The sequence below is a fragment of the Phoca vitulina genome, unplaced genomic scaffold (assembly GCF_004348235.1).
Source record: "Phoca vitulina isolate PV1807 unplaced genomic scaffold, GSC_HSeal_1.0 scaffold12, whole genome shotgun sequence".
NCBI lineage: Eukaryota > Metazoa > Chordata > Mammalia > Carnivora > Phocidae > Phoca > Phoca vitulina.
Window position 1 is genome coordinate 8,930,115 of NW_022589715.1, and position 25,929 is coordinate 8,956,043.

Genomic DNA, 25,929 nt, shown 5'->3' on the forward strand with positions numbered 1-25,929 from the left:
AGCATATGGCTTTCCTTTGAGAGCTTTAAGCCTGGCTGCCTGACTGGGTTGCCACCACCCCCACCCTCCCACCCCCTTTAAGAAAATGAGTGGGACAAAAATTTATTTTTATTTTTCAATTATAAAAGTTAAAGATGCTCATGGGAGAATTACTGCAAAGCAGAAGGTAAATGAGTTTATCATAGCATTGTAAATAGTGGAAAAATTGATAAATGAATTGAGTCATATTCAGTGGTGGAATATTACTTTACAACAATGAAAATGAATGAATTAGAGGGATATATAGCAAATAGGTAAATCTCAAAAATAATGTTGAGTGAGGATACACACGATATGATCACTTATAAAAAGTTTTACAATGTAAAAACAATGTCTTATTTCATGAACGGGCATATAGATACACATGCTTATTATATGTATGTATGAGTTTTGGGAATGTGTATAGGAGGCTTTAAAATTTCTAATATTTATTTCCTTAAAAAATGAACCAAACATGGCAAAATATTAGAATCAGATAGATATAGACATGATTAGATAGAAGGGTCTTCATTATGTTCTCTAATTTTCTGTTGAGCTTTTATCATAACACAAAGGAAAAAAGGGCCTGAGTCCACTTTAGCACTGTCCATAGTGCCTGTCTCCGTGGAAGTCACACATCATGTTGGCGGCTGGGCCTTCAGACTCCAGCGCCCACACACGTAGCCACTGGTGATCGGATGGGGGCCTGAAGTACATTGTTGGGGAAGCCAGTCCAGTGGATAGATGGGATTGAAGATTTGGGAGTGGAAATGAATCATTGGTGGAACCACTGGCCTGGAGACTCCAGACAGGTTACCCAGATCTGGGGTTATTTAGTAGACCTTGCAGTTTCAGATTTGATTTTCATTGTTTTTTCCTTTTCCTGATTGCCATGGACCATAACATTTCCTTTTTCCTTGAAGCCAGCATGAGAGACACCAAAGAGATGCATCTGGTGCCTTTTTCAATTTTTGTCTTAAAAAAGATCTTCTAAATACAAATTAAGACCACAGCCAGATACCATTACACTTCCCACCAGAATGGTTAAAATTTAAAAGGCAGTGCATGAGCTGTCGTGCGGGTGGGCGTGTAAGTTGGTATAGCTGCTTTGCTGTCAGAGACATACACATCCTTTACGCTTCACTCCTGAGTGTGTGCTCCGCAGACATGCAACAATACAGCTGTGCACCAAAAGATACATACGCAGATGGCATCAGTGGCGCTACCCAGGTAGCCCCAACTGGACACGGCTGTCCATCAGCAGTAGAGTGGGGCTGGGGATGGCGCATCGTACAAAGAAACGCTCCATGGCACGGAAGATGAAGGAACGCAGCTATAACCAGTAGCATGCACGAGTCCACAAACGTATTTTGAACAGAAGACGCTAGATGTGAAAAGAGTACATAGTATACACCTTTATGAAGTTCTCAAATGAGCAAAACTCACCCATGGGGTTAGAATCCGTTATGATCGTTCTCCTTTGGGAAGAGGAAGGGAGTACAGATCGGAAAGGAGCACGAGGAGTCTTCTGGGGGCTGTTGCGTTCTGTTCTTTGCCTGGGTGTTAGTGACGTGAATGGGTTCACTTTGCAGTTACTGCATAGCTGTACGGTGTGTGTTTTTGTGCGCCTGTGTTACATGTTAATTAGAACATTTAAAAAATTTCTCCCTCAGCTAGCATGCTTAAAATACAGACAACAAGGGACGGGGAATGAAACGAAACAAACAGCAACAGCCAGTCTTAGGTTTATTTCATGCTTTACCTGTGGGAAGGCCTTCTGAATCATTAAGTGAAAAAAAGTGTTGTAATTGTGTTTTGTTTTGTTTTGTTTTAATGGAAATCTGTTATATCTTGAGCCCTCATAGGAAGAGGTTGCTACAATTGATGATACTTCATTTCAAGGAAAGAATGTTATTGGGATTTCACAATTTGGGCTAAAAAAAGTGGTCAGAGCTTGTTTTGCAGTAATTGTCAAACTCTGCAGCTTATTTACTTCTCATTTTTTTTGAGCACAGTTCAATACCAAATTGTTTACTCTGTGGCATTTCATAATGGGTCTTTCCCTTCTTTATGGCACATAAATCTCTTCTTTTCCATTTCCTTATAATGACCCATATATAGTAAATTGGCTTGTCAATGCTTAAATCTTATAGAAAATACTTTTTATTTGATATTTGATTCTCAAACATCCAAGAACTGGTTTGACTTTTTTTTCTTCTCCCTTTCCTTTATTTTTCTCCAGAGCATGTATCCACCTGACAGCTATGTTTGTTATTTATCTGTGTAAATTTACCTGTCTTCCTGTGTAAAGAAAAGTATTGCCCAAGATGAGCCCTAGCCCTAAAGACCATGGGAAATAATCCTCTGCAGCCTGTTTAGAGGATTACCTCTTGGAGGCTGGTATACTTAGGGATGACAAATTTCTGAGATTGCTAGATGCAGGCAGAGGTTGATTTCATCAGTGTGCCGTCCCCTGTCTCTGAAGTGGCCAAGGCAAATTGCCTCGTGCGGTCCACTCGAGATCATCCCTGAATGACCGCACCAAGAGCAAGAAGGAAATGAGTGTGCTGCCCCAGAAGGGAGGTGTAGTGGAGACAAATATAGAGCTCTTCTTGGCCAACACTGTTCTTTGCACAGGAGGAAACTGTGCTATCTCTGCCCAAGGCCCAGCATGCATTGGAGACAAGGCTGAGACTCACACTCAGACCTCAGCTTCCGGCCCCTGGATCCTCACCGCCGACTTTTCTTTTACAATTTGCATGCACTACCCAAATGCGTGTTTTCTGTGTTGTTTTTTTTTTTAACATAAAAAAAGTAACAGAGCCTTAGTTTTTCCTCTTTGTTTTTGTGGATTATTCAGTGCTGTGGGGACATTCGCTCGAGCCCTTGACTGCAGCAGTTCGGTGAGGCAGCCGAGTCTGCACATGAGCGCGGCCGCAGCGTCCCGGGATATCACCCTGGTAAGGTGCTTTTGGAAACTTGGGGATTATGATTTCCTCTGCTACTTCACTTTTAAAGTCAGTATTGCATGTTGTAGATAGGAGAGCTTTCTGGTGGAAGAGCTTTCTGGCTCTTAGCCCTGCTAACTGCTAGGTTGATTTGGCTCGCCTGATTGGTTAACTGGGGTTAGGGGGTCCCATTCCTAAGTCCCCTCTTGTGTTTGTGAGCTGAGACAAATAAGAATGACTGTTGATGGAGTAGCTATGAAATGGTAGGAGAATGTTCGGGGGAAGACAGTTTAACATTCTGACCCATCTCTTTTCACTTGTATGCTTCTTTTCTTGTAGTCTCTCTATGGACTTAAATCGTTGTACATCGTATATAATGCTTTACAGGTCTTTTTTTTACCTGAACGTGACCACCTCTTGTTGCTATAGGAGTTATTCAGTTATCATGTCATTATTCAATATCAACATTTAAGTTTTCGTGTCTGTTCATTAGAAAGAGGTTCTGTTTTTGTGCATTTTTCATTTCATTATGGTTGCTTCTAAGACTATTTCCTTTTTTCCTTTCATGATCAAGTGAAACTTCTCCTGTTCAGTTTATAGCACAATGCCTGCTGTGGCCAGGCATTGAGCGTGGCTCTTGGCTTCTTTCTCTGCACCCTCCAGCAAAGTGGACCTGCAGGTTTTTGCCAATTGAAGTTACTCTGTATTTGAGACAATAACAGAGGAGAAAACTGAGGTTTGGCGAGGTTAAATTATTTGACCAATATCCATTACTGTAATAAAGGTTTCCATTTTTTTTTTTTTTCACAATACCATGGCTCTTTACAACTAGCTTATTAATGTAGATCTTCTTGCCTCTGCAGTTCCCTGGGACCATTTATTAATGCTGGTTACACCATCACTCATGACACTACATTATCCATCCTGCCTCTTCTGAATACTAGTTTCTGGTAACTCTCTTTAAAGTCATCACTGTGCTCTGTTGATGATGACCACAAATGCAAGTCTTGCCCAGGATATGCAGAAACATGTGAGCAATAATTTGTTTTCTGGTTCTGTTAAATTTATCATTCAGAATTTTATAGTATAAACTTAAATACATCTTCCAATCCTGTCTTCCTTTCAATTCTTCAGGCCATAATCACTACCAAATAAAATGCACCAAGAGTCCTAAGAATGTCTCCCCTCAAAATATATCCAAAACCTGACCACTCCTCTCTGTCTCAAGTTCTTCAGTGTTAACCCAAACCGTCTCACTTAGGGTACTGATATTCAGTACCCCATAACAGGTTTTCCCAAGTCTACTCCTACAAGTTTCAATTTTGTTTTCTGATGGAATGGAATACAGTGATAGGTTTTACTACTTTCTGGTTCTATTCCAATTTGAAATGCCACAATAGGGATGCCTGGGTGGCTCAGTCATTAAGGGTCTGCCTTCGCTCAGGTCATGATCCCAGGGTCCTGGGATCGAGTCCCACATCGGGCTCCTTGCTCAGTGAGGAGCCTGCTTCTCCCTCTCCCTCTGCTGCTCCCCCTGCTTGTGCTCTCTCTCTCTCTGACAAATAAATAAAAATCTTTAAAAAAAAAAAAAATGAAATGCCACAATAATATAAAAACAACAGTAATATAAAAACTCATACTGGAATGCACATCAAATTCGTTTCTTACAAGGCTTTCTTATACTATAGATGATGGTGAAAGCATGAATACTCTGTAGCCATTATGGAGCTCCTTTCTTTATGCTTTCTCAGAGACTAGACTTGTTTATAGAAGCACGTTTTGTTCTCTCCATTGGTACATTAATATTTTATGTAAAAGTGTAGGGGTTTCGAATTAGGTTTATATTTTGTTTTTTAGAACTTGTAGAGTACTTTACTAAAGGAGCGAGAGTACAAGTGTCCGTTTGTAAAAACCTTCAAAATCCTGTCACTAGATATTTCTGTGAACCAGAACTATATGGAATCTAATCACCACTTGTATTTTTTTTTCCTGTTCAAGGAGATTTTTTCCCCAATTCTAAAATCAATGTATGCTTTTTTGAAAAATTGACAAAGTTAAGTACAGCAGCAGCCAAAAAGAAAAGTCTTATTCTCATTACCCAGAGTAGAATATTCTTACCATTTTGTAATATTTCCTTTCAGCCACTCTTTGTGCATTATAAACAGTAATACCAGCAAATTATGGAATAGTACAGAGGATAACGTAATAAAACTCCACATAATGCCACCTAAAACAAATGTTAGTATTTTAGTTCTTTGGATTAAAGAAAATTTCAACCATTATACTGTTGTCTCTAATGTTCTTTCCCCAGTTCTGTGCTGCACCCTCCCTCCATACCTCTGACGCCCATCACCTCTGCCTCCTGTCAAGAGGTCTGCTATGTATCTAGTCTGTGTTTTCCTAGTTTCACTATGTATTTGTGTGTCTGAAAACAACATAAAGATTGTTTTGTGTGTGTTTCAGTTTACTCTGTGACATTTTGCTATTTGCCAGTTATTGACATCTAGCTATGTTAATAAACACATACCCAGTTCACTCATTTTAACCACTGGGTAGTATTTGTAGTACTCCTTCCTGGAATACTACACTACATTATTTATGTATTCTCTTAACGATGAACATCTGGAGTGCTTTGAAAACATTTTTCATTTGCTGCTACCCATAATGCTGCATTGAAAATTCTAACATATCCTTTGTGAGCATGTATGCGAGCTTTCTGCCATAACAGGAATTGGAATAGTTATTCATAGTGATTCATAGGGCTGTGCTCACTTTGAATTTGACCAAATGCAACCAAGTTATTCTGCATACCAAGGTAGAAATTTATAATCCCACAAGCAATCAGTGAATATTTTCCTTTCCTCATCCATTTTCTTATTTTGTCTTCAACCTTGTGTATTTTTAGACTAAAATTTTTACTAACCTGATGCTTATCTCATTTTAATGTGTTTCTTACTTAATGAGGTTAAGCAGGTTTTCATATATTTATTGGCTCTTCAGGGTTTTTCTTCTTTGTATTTTAAATTCATATCCTTTGTCCATTCTTCACTTGTATTATTTTATTTTTTTCTAATAGTTTTAAAATGTTATTCATATTCAAGACTATAAATATACCTGGAGTTTATTTTTTAACACTGGAATGAGGTGTAGGAGTGTCATTGTGTTTTTTTCCCATATGGAAAATAAACATTCCAACACCTTTTATTGAATTGGTTGTGTCCGTATGATTTTGTATTGCTTCCTCTCTCTTATTTCAAGGCTTTAGATATGGTCAGGTCTGCTTCCGGATATGTAACCTATTCTCTTCTGTTTTGTTGATCTGTCTGTCCCTGCGCAAGCACCACATTATAAAAAAGCTGCTAAGTCCCACATGAACTTTCTTGTTAACACATAGTAGAAGTCATTTAAATGGGAGCTTTGTACTTTGCCTCCTCCCACCATGTTTTCCCTAACAATATAAAATGAACACTTTTTCATATCATTGTAAGAACTGGAAAGTTGTTTTTTTTTTTTTTTTTTTTTTAATAATGTTGAGTGACCATGCTTGTATACATAAACTTGTTACTTACATAGCCAGTCTCTTGTTTAACACTGTTCTTCTGAGAAGGCTTCCCAGATCATGGCTGCAGATGCTCGCCCTGTCGCCCTGTCGCCCTGTCGTAGTGCTGCAGATTCCCTCCACCCCGTCTGAGGAGTAAGGGGGGAAAGCCTGTTAGAACTTGTAGAGTACTTTACTAAAGGAGCGAGCCCTGGAACCATAGGGGCTGTTGCTGATTTATACAGAGCCCTGGAACCATAGGGGCTGTTGCTGATTTGCCTGGAGATAGGTGTGACCAGGTGAAGAGCAGGTGCGTGGGCTTTTGGTCCCCCGCTTCAACAACTCTCTGCTGCCCACTCGTGGTGCCTGGTGGGACAGCGGGCGAATTTTTTTTTTTTTTGAGGAGGGCAGTTTTTCAGATTCAGTATTTGTTTTCTGTCCGTGAAGGCTGTTTGTAAAAGAAGCATTTTAAAGAGAACACAACCGATGTACGTTAATTAGTCTACACATCATTTTGTGTGTATCTTTTGCAGTCCTGGCCTGCGTACTCCTAGGCAGGGGCTTTCACACACTCCAGTGTTGGCATTTCTTCTGTTTTGTTTCCTTTTGTATTTAGCAGTTGGGAAGCCACTTTTGTATTACATCTATTATCTTAAATTGTTTATTACTCTGTTACTTTTTAAAGCAGAAGTGTACTCAGAGGCCCAGGAAATTTTGTTTTGTCATGTTTGTACAGCTGGTTTCAGAGACAGGATTTGATCTGTTCTTGACTCTGACTGAGGAATTCTGTCTCCCGGATTACCTCTTCTCTCTCACTCTCATTAAAATGGTTTGGGCTTAAAAAATCTGTATTGTTGTCTGACTTGGATTAGGCAACACCGAAGATCTGCTCTTTTGTCTGCAACATTGAAATGCTTTGGTTTCCTGCTCTAACTACTCTAGGTTCAGCTTTACTTGGGCTTTTTCTATATGTTGTTCTTGGGTTGAGATTATTATTATTATTATTTTAAGATTTTATTTATTTGAGAGAGAGAGACAGTGATGAGATAGTGAGAGAGAATGCACAGGTGGGGAGGAGAGGGAGAAGAAAGCTCCGCACTGAGCAGGGAGCCCATTGTGGGGCTCGATCCCGGGACCCTGAGATCATGATCCGAGCCAAAGGCAGACGCTTAATTGACTGAGCCACCCAGGTGCCCCTTGGGTTCAGATTATTTTCAGTGCCATAAAATTGACATCTTTCAGAAGTCACAAAAGCAGGAAGAAATAGATGCCCTTTGTTATTTCAGATGCCATGACCTGCACCTTTAATCCTGTTTGGCCAGTGGTATCGTGCCTTCTACTTTGATGTTAACATATAAGATCCTGGGGCATTACTATAGAAGTGAGAGGGAGTGGCTAAATATTGATTAATTGTATGTTGATAACATGAATTTCACAAATTGTTTTCCCAAAAGGTCATATGAAAAGCTGCTAAGTTGTTTTGTGCCATTAAATGAAAATTAGATTCATCATTCAGTTGAATTTGGAGAGTCAAGTTCTTATTTTTTCTGTCAGTGTTTTCAGTTCTGTATAGATCAGGTTAGTACCCGTCTCTGTCAGGTGACCAGACTGTATCTAAAGACCTCCCACTGCAGAGAGGGCAGAGTTCTAGAACTGCAGGACCTCAGGGGGCCTGTTCTAGGTGATTTTCTTTGTGGTTTTTCCTGTAAGGACTGCATCTGGCTTTCAGCATTCCTAATCCGAAGCATCTGTTTGTCCTAGACTCTGTATGCTACTTGTCGAATCACCAGTAATGTTTTGGGAGCAGGTAATTAAGCTGCCTGCAGATCGCTAGGTCCGACGTCCTTGTTTTGAGATCTGTTAAAATCATAGCTAGACTGAATTTCAAACACTGCTTTAAGATACATGATAAGATTTATAATTGTTAAAAAATTGAAGTTGTCATGGAGGCTTTATAGATTTCACCCTCATTTCATTAAAATCTAAAGTGTACTTTGTACAATATGCAAAGAAACGAAATCAGTTTACAACCTACATTGACCTCTCTTCTCCCCTTTGTGGAAACAGAATTCCTTAGAACAAAGTAAACCCAGAGGTGGTCAGTAAGTGGTAGTTGGTGGAAGGCCTAGCCTGATATTTCCTGTTTGTTGTCTGCACCCTGTGGGTGGAGGGGCAGAATGCCATGTGCATTGGTAGGGAGCCTCAGTCTTGGAGAACAGGGAATTATATAGGTACTAGATTTCTCTTTTCCTTGGACCCTAAGGACTAAAGCAAGTTGGAGGACAGGATCTTAGAAAAAGAGTTTTTTGAGTTTTTCAGGGCCTTAGAAATCTTCAAGGATAGATCATATTAGAGATAATAGTGAAGTAACTTGTATAAAGATTCTTATTTAATTAGTGACAGAATGAGTACTAGAGACAGGTTTTGTGGTGCTGAGTCTGGTTCTGAGAAAGGTCAGACTGTGTTGATTTTATAGGGAGGAGACTGCATCCTGGAACATCTCTAATTCTCTTTTCTGATCTTTTTAAAATGCAGTTCTGATTTTGCTCTCTCCTATCTTACATCCTTTTAGTGGCTTTTAATTGCTTTCAGGGTAAAAACATCGATCCTTAAAACAGTCAAAAAAAAACCCCCAAAACAAAAAAAACCTGTTTTGCCTGGTCCCTCTCTCCAGTCTCTTGCCCTGACACTTTCCTCTGTGTCCTCTGGGACTAGCCAGGCTGTAGCATTCCTTTGGTCCGTGGTCTGCCTCCTGCCACAGGACCACTGCAATTTCACTTCCCTTTGCCTGGATGCTCTCACAGCCCCACCTTAACTTTTCATCTTTCTTCCTGTCTTGCCTAATCCGTCCATCTAAGGCCGGTTACTTTGTGATGTGCTCATGTAGAGAACCAACTACAGTCCTCCATGTTAGTTGTTTGTAATTAAACCCTTATTTTTGCGATTATCTCATTAATGTGTGTCTCTCGCTCTCTTCTTCCCATTCCTTACATACCAGCTTGTAGCATTCATTAGTATAGTGACTGTATCCTCATTATCCTCACTGTTGAATTCCCAGCACCAAGAATAGTTCTTGGTATATATCCTAGTGTTCAGTAACTATCTGAGAATGAATAAATTAGTTTTTATCTCTGGGACATAAGACAATAGGTTTTATTAAAATAGGTCATTGGAGTATGTTATTTCTATTAAAATGTTACTTAGTATTTTAATGAATCTTTTACTGAATGCATCTCATCACTAAGAGTGATTATATATTTGAATTCTAGCTTCATTGTGTCACTGGAGCTGAACATACACAGTCTAAAGACCAGGAATTATAGAAAGTTTTAGGCATTGGATATACCGGTTTAAAACCCGTGGTCAAGTAGGCAGGACATAAAATTTGCCATTTTAACCATGTTTAAATGTACTGTTCTCTGGCCTGAAGCAGTCACATTGTCGCACGGTCATCACTGGCGTCCATCTCCAGAATGTTTTCATCTTCCCCAACCGAAATTCTGTACTCATAAAAGAATAGCTCCCTATTCCCCAGCCCTCGGCAACCACCATTCTACTTTCTGTTGCTGTGATTTTGAGTATTCTAGGTACTTCATTAAAGTGGAACTGTACAGGGACGCCTGGGTGGCTCAGTCGGTTAAGTGGCTGCCTTCAGCTCAGGTCATGATCCCAGGGTCCTGGGATCGAGCCCCACGTCAGCTCCCTGCTCAGTGGAGAGCCCGCTTCTCCCTCTCCCTCTGCCTGCCTCTCTGCCTACTTGTGCTCTCTCTCTCTCTCTGTCAAATAAATAAATAAAATTTAAAAAAAAAAAAAGTGGAACTGTACAGTATTTGCCCTTCGGTAACTTGCTTATTTCACTTAGCATAATGCCTTCAGGTTCTTCCGAATTGTAATGTCTGTCATCATTTCCTTCCCTTTTAAGACTGCAAAATATTTTATCATATTCATTCATCTGTCAGTAGAAACTTGGGTTGCTTCTACCTTTTGGCTATTGTGAATAATACTGCTATGAACATGGGGGTACAAATAGATACACTTTTATGATTCAGTGGGCTTTTCCCCTGGATCTATAGCTTATGACCCATTTAGCCTTATGCAAGTTACTTAACCTACCCATGCCTCTGCAATGGGAATAATAGTAATGTAAAACCTACCTGTCCCGCTTTAGGGGGCTATCTGTTGACAAGAAGAGGGTATACGACACACCTCTATAAATCGCAGACGTACGTGTCCGAGCATAGAGAACTTGATGGATCTGCAGTGGGTCCCCAGAGCATGCCTCGGAGCAGTTTCTCCTGGGCGCCTGGATTCTCTGAGGGGCATAGAATTCTGAAATTGGCTGCCCAGATTGGGTGAAGGATAAGTGATTTATTGCTGTGGTACAAGTCTTTCTGAGCTTCCATCAACATTGCAGAAGAAATTACATTGAACAGTTTATGCACCTTTGTTTAAGGTAATATTCACAAATACTGGGCTCTTCTGGCTCTTGAGGCTGTGTCCTCACTGGGAGAGAGTATATGATGTTTCGGTGTCCTGAACAAGATCTCTGGCACCCTCTTTCTAGCCTCTGGAAAAGTCTATCTCTGAGTTGCCGTATGGCATCAATTTGGGAATTAAACGAGGTAATACTTGTAAATCATTTAGAACAGTGTCTGGCACAGTGAGGGCTCAGTAATACTAGTTGTTTGTTGAGATGATGATAACAATGATACATTCCCACCCCCCCCCCCCAGTTTTGTTGAGTCTCATTTACTTTCTTCTGATTATGGCATTATTGATTGTCTAAAAGGGCTTTTGTCATATATTTACTGTCATTGTAGTAGTATCAAGTTTGAATATGGTCATTAGGTTATGATCGATCATACATTTTAATATAATTTTTTTTTTTTTTTCTCGAGAGAGCGCGCGCGCGTGTGTGTGCGTGTGTGCACGAGGGCGGGGGTGGAAGGGGCAGAAGGAGAGGTATAAGCAGATTCCTCGCTGAGCAGGAAGCCCAATGCGGGGCTCAGTCCCAGGACCCTAGGATCATGACCTGAGCCGAAGGCAGCCACTCAACCGACCGAGCCACCCAGGCGCCCCATTTTAATGTAATTGTTATAAGGAAGTTATACGATTTTAAAGATCTTCCCCCTAAAACAAGCTATAATTTTTTACAGTAAAAATTTTTCCATCAAGAAAAACATGGAAAAAGTGATTAACTTACTTTTCTGAAAAGAGAATGTTGACTTTAACCAATAGTAATTTTATTCTTCAGATAGTAACTCTAGAAAAATGCTAGCCATTAATCATGTACTTTGTTTTCTTCATTTGTGAGTCCTGTTGTGAAATCACATATTCACTTAGGGCCTTGAGGGTACTGGGAATTTGGGGATGGTTTGCAAATCGCAGTCATTACAACATTTAAAGGAACTGTACTCAGCAGAATATATAAATCTTTATTTTAATTTTTAAAAGTTATTTATTTTAGAGAGAGAGAGAGCAGGGGGGAGGGTTAGAGCTAGAGGGGGAGAGAGTCCCAAGCGGACTCCATCTCATGACGCTGAGATCACAACCTAAACTGAAACCAAGAGTCAGTTGCTTAACTAACTGAGCCACCCAGGTGCCCCTAGAATATATAAATCTTAGATTAACATTTTAGGTATTAGTTTACATCAGAAATGTAGTCTTCAAATGAATATAAAATTCGTATAATTTTTTTTTAGACTCAGTTTCCTAAAACTTAAGAGTACTGTCCATGTTTCTAAGGCTGTAAATTAGAATTAAAACTAATAAGACTACCACTGCAGTAAAAAATATGAAATATGAAATTATTCTTCCTTTTAAATATATCATTAAGGCAGGAAATGAACTTTATTATAGTACTGTTATCTAATCTAGAGGCTTTAGTGAGATTTTCTGGTTGTTCCAGTTATGTTCTTTATAACAAAAGAAAAAAGTTTTCCTGGTCCAAAATCTACTTGAGAATCATTTATTGCTTTTAGTTGTCACATCGCTTTAATTTCCTTCAGTCCTGAACAGTTCCTCATTCTTTGTCTTTCAGGACCATGGCATTTTGAAAGTACAGGCCATTTATTTTGCAGAATGTCCCTTAGTTTGGGTTGTGATTATAATTAGATATAATTAGAATAAGTTTTTATTCTACTTAAGTCCATTTTGATGAGTTAAGTCAGGAGATTTTTTATTTTACCCTAAATTTTCAAATTTATCAATGTAATTTTTCATAGTATTCTTTAATTAGGATAATTTGGTAAGTCTCCAGTTATAACTAGTTTTTCATCCTGTTGTTTATATGTGTCATTTCCCATTTTTTCCTTGATAGTTGTACCAGATTTTTCTTTTTTATTGTCTAAAAGAATGAGATTTTAGTTTAGTTGATTTTTTTTTGGTATGTTTTCTATTTAGTTTTTTTTTTCCTGTTTATTATTTTCTTCCTTCTACTTTTCTTTGGGTTTACTCTGATATTCCTATTCCAGCTTTTTAAGACTGACTTTAGCCCATCAACTTTGTCTACTTTTCCATCATCAGTATTTAAGAATGTAAATGTACCTCTATATCTCCTATACTTTGATATGTAGTATTTTTATTATCATCTGGTTCTAAGTATTTCTTAGTTTACTTTATAATTTTGCATTTAATTGTGAGTTAATTTCCAAGGAAATGAGGTTCATAAATTTATCTTAATTGCCTTGGGGGTTGTGGTTGGAGAACACGTATGATACCAATTCTTTTAATATGTTGTGATTTCCTTTAGGGCCTGGAACATAATCCTCCGTAGGATTTTGCTCCCCAGGTCTTACCCAATTTTACCTCAGCCTAGTAAAAAGGAAGCTTTCTGTTTTTGTCCATTCTGCCATGTAGCAGTCTAGAAAATGCCTTCAAGGTAAAAGCTCAAGTCAGTGTGGGAGCTTACCTGTCATACCTCTTCCTGAATTATTTTAGCCTCTCCTTGCGTGCATTGGTTGTTCTTCAGTGTCCTCACACAATTGTTAGATATCTGTCTAGTTTGTGTCTAAAATCAGAGCCGGGGAGGGGAGGGGGAGAATTCCTAGTTCTGCTCATGCAAATGACATTTAGGGCCATGGGGTTGCTGTGGCCTGCCACCCTGTAGCTTTCTTGGGATAATATCAAAAGGTACGGCTGCACATAAGGACATGACTCAGGGTGTCTTGTAGATTGATTGGAGTGAATGACAACTAAGTCTTAACACATTTGATGATGAATGAGGGATTTTGATTTGAGTACTATGCACTGAAGCAAAAATTGAGAATGGATGGCATACTTCTCTTTTATATATAAAATGTTTTGCCTTGATCATAGTTTACAGTTTACTCATAAGAGTTTATATTCACCTTCTGCTTAGAAAAAACCATATGCTCATTAATTTTTAAATAGATTTAGTGTTCTGAATGCTATAATTTGTGCTGGAGGTATACATGTAAAGTTTTTGTAAAATGCTAACTGAGCAAATCAATAGTTAGGATTGAATATATATGTGTATCAGTTACCTATTGCCAAAATAATGCTGCATGTTACAGGCTGGGTTTCTGAGAAACAGACTCGAAGATGGAGATTTGTATGTAGGAAATTTATTAGGAGTCAACACCTGTGGAAGAGAAGGGAAGGAGGCAAGATTGAACAGAGGAAGAAGGTGGGCTATGGTACAGTATGAATGAAGGCCTCAGCCAACTTCCTGGGACACTTGCAAGGGTTGTCCCAAATCAGGGTAACAGGTGGGACCTTTATATTCCTGTATCATTGGGTGAAGGCTGCCACAGGAAGAGGGCATGACCGTGGGTGATGAATCTTTCTTAAATTGAGATCATTCCAAGGGGGACAGCTGAGGGCTGTCTGCTCACAGCACATCTAGCACGGAGTGAATAAGTTCTTTATTCTCAAAAGGGAAAACACAGTATTTATTACACTGCCCAGTATTTCAGTGGCTTATAAAAACAAGCATTAATTCTTATATACTCCTGTGCAGATTGTCTAGGATTCTGCTGAACTAGACTGGGCCACTTTAGGTGCCCAGCTGCAGGATGAGTCGAGATCTGCTCCATGTAGATCTCATCCTCTGGTGAAAAAAGCCAGTAGCTCAAGAGGGCAAGTCCAGGCATGGAAACACATGTCAAGGCTCTATTAAGTCACATATCCTGAGCATCTTACTTGCCAGTCAAGTCACGTGGCCAGACGCAGTATCCGTGGAGTAGAAGAATACTCTCCTATGCAGGTCCAGGGGAGGGAGTGAATATTTGCTGAATAATAATCTAGTCTACCATAGTGTGAGTCTACCTAATGAACAAAAGATGAGAATTTCACTGCCAAGATTTCATTGTCAGTCTTTCTCCTAAAATACTTCTGTTTGTCATCTCCATCTGTTATGAATGAGATGAAATGTGACAACACCTTCACCACTATTTGGCAGAGAGAACAGCTTGTGCTGAGTTCTTAGGATTTGTTAAATTTAGATTTGAATGGATCTTGTCGTGTGTATCTGTATCTCTATTGAAAACATGGTATCTTTGCAAAGTATTTATCTAAGAGGGAAGACTTCCAGTTTTTTTACATTTAGTCTTTAAATTCTTTGTCTTTAAATTGAGGTATACATAAAGTGTATTAAGTACACTTAGGTGCATAGCTTATAAACTTTTATATACGTATACATTCATGTAATCACCACCCAGATCTAGATAAAGAACACTACCAGAATCCCAAAAGGTTCTCTCATGCCTCTCTTCAGTCAGTGATCACCCCCTTACCCCCTGCTTCTGAGGTAATCATTATTTTGACTTCTCTTACCAATGAGTGTTACTTTTCTCAAAATTCATCTAAATGGAATCAGCCAGGGGCCCCTGGGTGGCTCATTCAGTTAAGCGACCCGACTCTTGATTTCTGCTCAGGTCGTGATCTCAGGGTCCGGGAATCAAGTCCCGTGTAGGGCTCCATGTTCAGTGAGGAGTCAACATGAGATTCTCTCCCTCTGCCTCTGCCCCTCCTCCTGCTCACATGCATGTATTCACTCTCTCTAAAATAAATAAATCTTAAAAAAGAAATGGAATCAGCCAGTGTGTTCTTTTACATGTGTAGCTCTTGGGAGTTTTATTATCTTACTGATAAACCACATGTCATATGTAAAACTCCCATGTCTTAGCCTAATTTTGAGAGTCTTCACTTGATGTCTCAGTCTGTGTTTTACTTACAGCTCTTTAGGGTAAGATCAAACTGTATAAAAGTCCATTCAGAAGGATCCACCTAGGGGCGCCTGGGTGGCTCAGTCGTTAAGCGTCTGCCTTCGGCTCAGGTCATGATCCCAGGGTCCTGGGATCGAGCCCCGCATTGGGGGCTCCCTCCTCTGTGGGGAAGCCTGCTTCTCCCTCTCCTACTCCCCCTGCTTGTGTGCCCTCTCTCGCTGTGTCTCTCTGTTGAATAAGTGGATAAAATCTTTAAAAAAAAAAAAAAAAGAAGGATCCACCTATGTGTGTCAGAAAGATGGAATTAATATGGACTCCTAGCACATATTGTGATCCTCTGGTTGCCTTTGTGAAGTTGGTCATCACTGTCAATAAAATTAATCCCTAGGAATTCCACAGTGCATACGTCTGATGGGATGTTTATTTTCTACACATACTGATCACGACGACACTCTCCTCTGAGCTGTGTTTCAAAAGTGGGCTTTGGGGGTTTCATAGCCTCCAGTCAGCTGTAAGTTGGACCCATTCTTTCCGTTTGATTTGTGACAGAGCAGGACTTAGCCTTCTGAATGCAAATGCTCATTACTTCAGTGTTCAGTAACACTCTGTAAAGAAAGGAACCTTTAAAACAATCGAATCAACAATCTTATCACTTCACATTTTGGTCATAATCACTTATAAAGGGTATGATATTACTTTGGTTCTTTGAAACCTTATTAGATAATAGCCTATCGTTTTTAAAAGTGCCTGTAAGTAAAGCCTTTTCATTCATCTCACATGAACAAAAGACTGAAAATCCTTTCATGCTTTGAGTGGTGGCTGGAATAATATCAGCTGAGAAAAACTCATTTAATTTTGTGACTTGGTTTCAGAGCACCTGTTAATTATAAAAATTACTTCTCCCTCCTGAGGAATCTCAGCAGCACAGTTAATTTGTGTAATTATTGATTTGGAATACCATTGAATCTTTTTCAGTTTTATTACCCATCGTAAATGTAGTTTCAAAAAGAATTGTTTATAGTAATATATTATTAATTGAAGGGATCCCTAAATGCTATTGGACTTTATTTTCACTTTCATAGATCAGTGATCTAGAAACAGTAATTTCAGGGACGATGTAAACGCGTTTAGCATTGTACAGTAAGTACAGTTAAACTTGAATCTGTCAAGTGAGAATGTTAGCTAGAAAAGTGGAGTTCAGTTGATTCTGAAGTTTGCAGAGCGCAGGCAAAGAATAAAGATCAATTCTAACATTTTTGTAACCCTTGCTGCAGAAGGGTGGGAAGAAATTCTCTTGAAAATTGAAGTTATTATTCCATGATTGTGACACATACAGCAAAAGACTATATACACGGTCAGTGGTCTTAGCTGTGATTGTCACTAGGGAATAGGTAATGAAATTCCTACTTGCTTTTGTGTTGTGGAATCCAGCGATTTATTTAAGAGAGATGTTAATCCTTGTTAAAGCAGTTAGTTACTGTACCTTAAACATGTCTGTATGTCCTAAATCCCATCTTTAGCTCTGTCAGCAAATTCCTATTCTAGACCCTTTTCAATGTCTTAATGTATCACAGTGTAAATATGTCTTTTTTAAAAAAAGATTTTATTTATTTGAGAGAGAGAGAGAGCCAGCATGAGTCTGGGGGAAGGACAGAGGGAGATGCAGAGGGAGAAAAGGACTCCCCACTGAGCAGGGAACCTGACGCACGGCTCTATCCCAGGACCCTGGGATCATCACCTGAGCCGAAGGCAGACCTCCAACCGAATGAGCCACACAGGAGCCCTAAATATGTCTTTTTAATGCATACTGTACAATAATTCTTTCTTCTTAGTAGATGTTAGTTGATATTTGAGCTATTTTTCTGTTCTTGTATGAGTAGGGAACTCGCAGGCTAAATTGTAAGAGCTGTGTTGTAGTATAGATGTGACGCTTGCCCCATTTTGTGAAAATTTCATAAGATACTTTGTGTACAAGGTGCAGTCTTGGCTTTCATGCGTTAGAAAGTTTAAATAGAACTAGTTCTCACTTGGGAAGAATTTGGTCACCTTGCCAACCAAACCTGGGCCACACCTATATGCTTATCCAGATACAGCCGAGCCAGTCATCCCGTTTTGCAGTTTCCTGCTGCGCATACAAATGTGCATACATGTTATGAATGAATCTCTTTCTCTCTGGTAGAAAAACCATCTCAAGTTTTTCAAAGCTTAAAGTTTTGGAACCTAAGTTTATTCACTGCTTCTGGGAAGCAGTGGGAAGAAGAATGTTTTTTAAGTAAGCTAGACCCAAGGTACTTTTGCAGAAAGCCAGGTATATTATCCTAATCTGCCTTTCTTCCTTTCAAATTACTCTTCCTGTCACTGTCTCTTGAAATATATAGGAAACCCATGCCAGCCTAGCTGATTCAAGCAAGGCTAGTCATCTCTTCTTGGTCTTACAAAATCCTAACCAAGTTACTGTTTTTACATGGATATATACTTTTGTTTTGCTTAAGATGGATGTTTAGTTTTGTTTTGTGTCACCTTCGTTCTCAGTTCTGTTTTCTCTATCTCTCGTTCTTAGGACATCATTCTCTTAATTCAGCCTGAGAATATTTTTTCTCTGTCTGGTACATAATCTGTTTTTTCCTTGTCAAAGAAGGCTGTGTCAACCCTGTACAATAGCTGAAGTGATTTTGGCACTTTTAACCAAGAGGATGGTCAAACTTACTGGCTTCCCAGTGTAACACCGAGAGGCCCTGGCTCTTCACGGTTAGGTTACTATAACGAATGCATTTTAAAAAATACACATCTTATAAGGTACGAATCAGCATTTTCTTAAAGCAATAAATGATACTTTATTTTTATTTTATTTTTTTTAAAGATTTTATTCATTTATTTGACAGAGAGGGAGAGAGCACAGGCAGGGGGAGCAGCAGACAGAGGGAGAAGCAGACTCCCGCTGAGCAGGGAGCCCGATGCGGGGCTCGATCCGAAGACCCTGGGATCATTACCTGAACTGAAGGCAGAACCAGCTGAGCCATCCAGGCGCCCCAAAGCAATAAATGATATTTTAAATAAGTAATCTGATGTTTAAATTTTTCTTAATTTTGTTACTTAAAAAATAAACACCTAAGGGGGCGCATGGGTGGCTCAGTCGTTAAGCGGCTGCCTTGGGCTCAGGTCATGATCCCAGGGTCCTGGGATCGAGCTCCCTGCCCAGCAGGGAGTCTGCTTCTCCCTCCCCCACTCCTCCTGCTTGTGTTCCCTCTCTCGCTGTCTCTCTCTCTGTCAAATAAATAAATAAAATCTTTAATAAAAAATAAACACCTCAGTATATTAGTGTTAATTTTAAGTGCATCATGCATTTTATTTATTTATTTATTTAAAGATTTTATTTGTGAGAGAGAGAGAGAACACAATCAGGGGGAGCAGCAGGCAGAGGGAGAAGCAGGCTCCCTGCTGAGCAAGGAGCCCGATAGGGGACTCAATCCCAGGACTCTGGGATCATGACCTGGGCCGAAGGCAGACACTTAACCGACTGAGCCACCCAGGCGTCCCGCATCATTCATTTTAGTATTTCTGTTCTTAAATAACCTAGTAAGTTTGCGTTTCTAGCTGATCTTTTTTCTCCATTTTGTTTTCTTTAGTTTCATGCTATGGATACGTTGTATCGGCACAGCTATGATTTGAGCAGTGCGATTAGTGTCTTAGTACCACTTGGAGGACCTGTTTTATGCAGAGATGAAATGGAAGAGTGGTCAGCCTCCGAAGCTAGTTTATTTGAAGAGGCACTGGAAAAATACGGCAAAGACTTCAATGACATACGTCAAGACTTCGTAAGTAGAAAATTGCAAATAAAATGTTGGGGTGGGAATATTTTTGTCTTTATTAAGAATCTGATAAACCGTTTAGCAAGCGCATGACTTAGTAATTTTTATCTGCTCCACATAGAATGAAGGCTAGTCTTACAGCCAAGAGGGAGAAATTGACATTTGTTTTGGGAAGTAATTATAAGACCCAGGGTCAGGAAGCTCTAAGTTCCAAGGTTAAAATATGGATAGCTTTTCTGACCTTTTGCACTAAATATTTCTGAGCTCTGCTTTTTAAGTTTGTTGCTCTCCCTTAGACCTTTTACGTTTTTCTAGTTATTTTATTAATTGTTGAGCCTGAATTTGATGTGGACCTTTAATATGGAAACAACCTGTACCAAGCAGAGTAGGAAAGTACGCTTTATAGGTTTTCAATCCTTGACTCCTCTTAATGATATGTGGTATCTTACTTGGATTTTAAATACTAGATAATCTTATCTACTATTATGTACTTCTTTTGTCTTTGTATTTATGGAATCGCTCTTTAATTAAGCTTATAATCTCTTTGAAATGGGGGAAATTTCTATTTGAGAAGTCCATAGATAGCTTTCTATGGCAGTCATGCTTTCTAGATTATCCAATTTGTTGGTGTATAATTGTTCATAGTAGTCTCTTGTGATCTTTTGTATTCTTGCAGTATGAGTTGTAATGTCTACTCTAGTTTTCATTTCTGATTTTATTTCAGTCTTCTCACTTTTTTTCTTAGCCTAGTTAAAGTTTGTCAATTTTGTTTATCTTTCCAGAAAAGCAACTCTTAGTTTCATTGATCTTTTCTATTGTTTTTCTAGTTTATACTTCATTTATTTCTCCTCTGACCTTTGTTGCTTCCTTCCTTCTGCTAACTGGATACACTCTCTTTCATTGATTCTTCCTTTTTTTCACTCTAACCAGATAATTTCTAATGACCTGTCTTTGAGTTCACAGATTCTTTTCTCATCTTGGTCATGTCTGTTATTGATGTTCTGTATTGCATTTTTCATTTAATTCATTGTATTCTTTAGCTTTAGAATTTTTGTTTTTATGATGTCTTTCTCTATTGAGCTTATTTTGTTTATTGTTTTCCTGATTTTGGAGTCTATCTCCTGATTTCAGTTTTATCTGTATTTTCTTTTTTTAAAGATTTTATTTATTTATTTGACAGAGAAAGAGAGCACAAGTAGGCAGAGCGGCAGGCAGAGGGAGAGGGAGAAGCAGGCTCCCCACTGAGCAAGGAGCCCAATGCGGGGCTCCATCCCAGGACCCCGGGAACATGACCTGAGCTGGAGGCAGACGCTTAACCGACTGAGCCATCCAGGCACCCCTCTATCTGTATTTTCTTGTAGCTCACTGAGCTTCCTTAAAACCTTTAGTTTGAAATCATTATCAGGAAATCATAGATTTCTATTTCTTTGGGGTCAGTTACTAGAAAATCACTATTTCTTTGGTGATGTCATGTTTCCTTAATTTTTCATATTTCTTGTAGCCTTGTGTTAATGTTTGTGCATTTGATTGAGTAGGCACCTCTCCCAGACTTTACCGACTGGTTTTAGTGGGGAGAGACCCGTCACCTGCAGTGGGTACAAGGGTGTTGGAAGGGTGGGTATGATGGTTCCAGCTCTTGGGAAGGCCCATCAGCTTCATCAGCTGAGGTCAGTGTCAGTTAAATTGCAGGGGTCTTCAACAGCCAGCACTCCGGGTATCTGCAGCGGCAGTGAAGGCCTTGGGGTCTCTGGTGGCAAAGGCTGCTGGGGACCTCCTGATCTCTTTCTCTCCCATGGGATATATCATTGCCAGAGGGATCCCTGTTGGCATTGGACCTGGCTTTGGAGGACCCTTGCCGTGGCAGTGAGTGTGAGGCGTGAGCGTGCGTGGAGCAGCTACAGAGGCAGGTGTGGAGCATGGAGGCTTGTAGAATGACAGCAGTCTGGGGTCTGGTGTGCCGGCCGGCAGTGTCCGTGATGGAGATGCGAGCACATGGGGAGCAGCCATGGAATCCAAGTCTGCAGTGTGGGTGCGTGTGGAGCAGCTGGGGTCCTGGGGTCCTGGGTGTGCACAGGGTTGGAGGTTGGGGCTGGCAGCCCTGTTCCTGGGGTGGGGACGCAGCAGTGTCTTCTGGGAGGGGTGCAGCAGCGTGTCCCCTCTAGGAGGTCAGTATCAGCAATGGCTGCTGGTTACCTCGGTGGCAGAAGCTGTCCGTTTCCTCTGCAGAGCAGGCTGTTGGAGTCCACGCCAACAAACACTGCAGAGTCCTCTGCTGTGAACGTGGCAGGGACTCTGCAGCCGTCCCGAGGGCTGTTGGGTTCCTCTGCACAGCAGGCTACTGGGGACCACAGTGGCACCCACTGCGTGGTTTATACCGATAGCCTTTCCCCTTCTTCTTTCGTGCTTAGCCATTTCCAGAGGTCTCAGCTGAGCCTGCCTCTGCAGTGATCCTTTCTATGTGCTTGTTCTTCGTTTTTTGCTCCACTGTGTTGCCGTAGCTTCTTACTTGACTCTTATTACATCCATCCTCCCAGAGCTATTTTCATTTGTCCATAGCGGTCAGATACAAAGACGGGTATCTCCTACTCCTGTGTCTTGCTGACCACTTTCTCCTTGTTCATTTTATCTTGAGTTGTCTAGTTTATTGTCATAAAGTGGATCATAATCTCCTATTACCCTTTGAAGGTCTTTGGGATGGAGCTGTAGTGATGCCCCCTCTCACATTCCTGATACTGGTAATTTAGCTCTTCTTTCTCTTTTCCTCATCAGTCCAGCTAGGAGTTTGTCAGTTGTATTGATCTTTGCAAAGAACCAGTTTTTTTTGTTTGATTGATTTTTTTTGTTTGTTTCATCAATTTCTGCCTTTATTGTGTCATTTCCTTTCTTCAGCTTGCTTTAGGCTTAAGTGCTTTGTCTTTTCCTAGTATCTTTTTAAGGTTGAAGCTTAAGGTTGAAACTTCCTTGTAATGTAGTCATTTGTTGGTAGTATATGTTTGGCTGACAGTGATTTTAGCTTTTGCTCAAAATCATCTTACTGTCGTCTTCTTTAACAAAAATGTTATTCTTGGGGCGCCCGGGTGGCTCAGTCGTTAAGCGTCTGCCTTCGGCTCAGGTCATGATCCCAGGGTTCTGGGATCCTGCCCCACGTCGGGCTCCCTGCTCCGTGGGGAAGCCTGCTTCTCCCTCTCCCACTCCCCCTGCTTGTGTTCCCTCTCTCGCTATGTCTCTCTCTGTCAAATAAATAAAATCTTTAAAAAAAAAAATGTAATTCTTTATGGAACTCATTTTTTTTCTTTTTCAGTACTCTAAAGATGTCTCTCTGGCTTACATAGTTTCTGACGAGAAGTTCCTGTGTATGTAAATGTTTCTTTGTGCTCAAGATTTTCTCTTTATTATTTTTATTTTGTTGTTTTTTGGCAGTTTTACTACTACAGTGCTCCTGGGTATGTTTTTCTTTGTAATTATTCTACTTAGTTTCCAAGAGCCAGGATCTGCTGTTTGTGTGTTAGTTTGTATGATTTATATATTGATCTATCTTCCAGTACACTAATTCTTTTCTTTGCCATGTCCAGTATACCGATAAACTTGTTAAAGGAAGTATTCAAATATGATAGCATATTTTGCTAACATTTATATTTTATTTTTTATACTTTTAATCTGTTTAAATTCCCCATCTATTCACGTGTGCTGTCTTACCTTTTAAGATCCTTTAATATATTAATCTAATCTGTAGGTGGGCCAGGTTTGGATTTGGTTGTTGTTCTATTTACCTTCAGGGTACCACTGTATTGGAAGGCCTGACATTTCATGTACTGCCTTGACATCTTTGAGCCTCACTGGGCCCCAAAAACTTAACTGTGAGTTCCACTGCTCTTGCCAGATATGCCCCCCCCCCCCCCCCCCCCCCCCGCTGCCGCCAGCGGGAAAGGCTCCCCATCTGCCCAGTTCTGGCATCTCCCTCCTTCAACCTTTTGGGTTTCACTTCCCTGCCAGCCCACAGAATTACTCAGAGAAGCCAGTCACATCCTCCCATGGGAACCCTCTTCAGAACCAGGGCATACCTCACCCTCTTGTTACACAAAACCTCACTTTCACAGCCTAGTGACTCACTGTGGCCCTACAGGGTGTCGTCTTCCCCTGGGCTGTGAGTAGCTGTGACTAATAAACCACTGTCAGTCTCTTCTCTTTTGTCTTCAGTGTTGTGTGTTGTACATCTGGCCACCTGATACTGTTTTGAGGGGCGGGTCCCTCCCTGCGTGAAGGGGTGAATAGGAGGTGATCTGAACATCCACAGACTTCAAATTCTTACCTGTGCTTGTTGTGGGGCCTGGAATGTGGGAGGGCTTCTTCAGTATTCCTGTCTCAACCTCAGCAGGCCCTGTGGTACAGGGCCTCTCTCCACATTTTGATAAGTTGTGTTTTCATTTTTGTTCCTTCAAAGTATTTTCATTTTTCGTTCTGATTTTCTTTTTGACTCATGGATTACTTAGAGGTAAGTTCCACATATTTGTGATTTTTTTTCCATATATTTTTGTTACTGAAGTCTAGTTTAATTCTGTTGTGACCAGAAAACATACTTTGTAAAAAAAATCAAAATTGCACATTTTTGACATGTGATTGATTCTGATCATAGTATATGTTCCATTATGGTGAATGTTCCATGTGCTCTTGAAAAGAAGAGATATTTTGCTATTTGGTGGAATGTACTATAAATGCTATTAGGTCAAATTTATTGATGGTGTTATTCAAGTCTTCTGGAGCCTTACTGATTTTCTTTCTACCTGTTCTGTTGTTGAGAGAGCAGTATGAAAAGTTTCTAGCTATGATTGTGAATTTTTCTGTTTTTCTTTTTCAGTTATAATAGGTTTTTGCTTTAATTATGTTGAATCTGTCTTACTGGGTACATACATTGAGCATTGTTATCTTCTACTAATGAATTGACCCTTTTATCTTTACATCATGCTTCTTTATGGTAATATTTCTTGCGGTGAAGTCTACTTTTTCTCCTATTAATATAACCACTCCAGTTTTATTTTATTGATTACATGATATATCTTGTTTCCATCCCTTCATTTGTATCTTATTTATATCCAGAGTAGGCTTTTGTAGACTGAATATAGTTGGATCTTTTGTTAAAAACCAGTCCAACAATCTCTACCTTTTATTGGATTGTTAGACCATTTACCTTTAATATCATTATCAGTAATGTAATTTTTGGTTTAAAACCAATCATGTTACCATTAATTTTCCATTTGTCCCATTGTTCTGTTCTTTCCCCCTTTTCAAAATTATTTAATTAACTAAAAAGATTTTATTTTACTTTAGAGAGAGAGAGAGCAGGGGGAGGGGCAGAGGAAGAGAGAGAGAGGCAGAGAATCCCAAGAAGACTCCATGCTGGGCGCCTGGGTGGCTCAGTCGTTAAGCGTCTGCCTTCGGCTCAGGTCATGATCCCAGGGTCCTGGGATCGGGCCCCGCATCGGGCTCCCTGCTCCGCGGGAAGCCTGCTTCTCCCTCTCCCACTCCCCCTGCTTGTGTTCCCTCTCTCGCTGTGTCTCTCTCTGTCAAATAAATAAGTAAAATCTTTAAAAAAAGAAGACTCCATGCTGAGTGCGGAGCCAGATGGGGGGCTCGATCTCACGACCCTGAGATCACAACCTGAGCCGAAACCAAGAGTTGGACGCTTAACCAACTGAGCCACCGAGGTGCCCCTTTAATTATTTTTTTATTCCAGTTTTATCTCTACTAGTGGCTTACTAATTAAACTTTTATTTATTCGGTGGTTTACAATATGCATCTTTAATGTTGTACAATCTACCTTCAGTCAAATCCACTTAGATCACATAGATTATAAGAACCATGTGACCGGGGCACCTGGCTGACTCAGTTGGTAGAGCATGTGACTCTTGATCTCTGGGTCATGAGTTCAAACTCCATGTTGGGCGTAGAGCTTACTTAAAGAATGAGAGAGAGAGAAAGAACAAACGAACCATGTGATAATACACTTCTAGTTCCTCCTTCCCCTTCTTGCACTTTTTTTGTCATACATTTTACTTCTGCCTATGTTCTAAATCTCACAGTGAATTATTACTGTTTTTTTCCTTTAGACAATCAGTGATCTTTTTAAAGAGATTTTTTAAAATATCTTTTTTCCCCCATATTTACTTATGTATTGTTATTTATTTTTTAAAATGTTACCATTTCTGCCCCTCTTCATTTCTTAGTGTAGATTCGAATTCCATCACCACCAGCAGGGGCTTTCTCAGGTTTCCTGCTCTGGGCCAGTTCTTTCTGATGAACACCTGTTGGAGATCCATGGCAAACATGGATGGATTGCCCTGGTGTCTAGAGCTCCCATAGATGCTAAACAGTTGCCCTAGCTCACTGTTGACCTTTAATAATTTGGTAAATTTTTGGCTGTTTTCTTCTTT

The 25,929-nt window shown here is 40.0% G+C and overlaps 1 protein-coding gene across 7 annotated transcripts in view; it reads left to right on the forward strand.

Moving 5' to 3' along the window:
• The window catches only part of MTA3 (metastasis associated 1 family member 3), a 236,587-nt gene that overhangs the window by 147,922 nt on the left and 62,736 nt on the right, over window positions 1–25,929 (forward strand). For all 7 annotated transcript variants that reach the window (XR_004300276.1, XR_004300277.1, XM_032410402.1 and 4 more), the window contains 2 exons: window positions 2,879–2,978; window positions 19,319–19,507. Coding sequence is in view for 5 of the 7 variants with exons in the window: in XM_032410402.1 (XP_032266293.1) it covers window positions 2,879–2,978; window positions 19,319–19,507 (289 nt within the window). In the remaining 2 variants the exon portion in view is untranslated. The remainder of the gene's footprint in view (window positions 1–2,878; window positions 2,979–19,318; window positions 19,508–25,929) is intronic.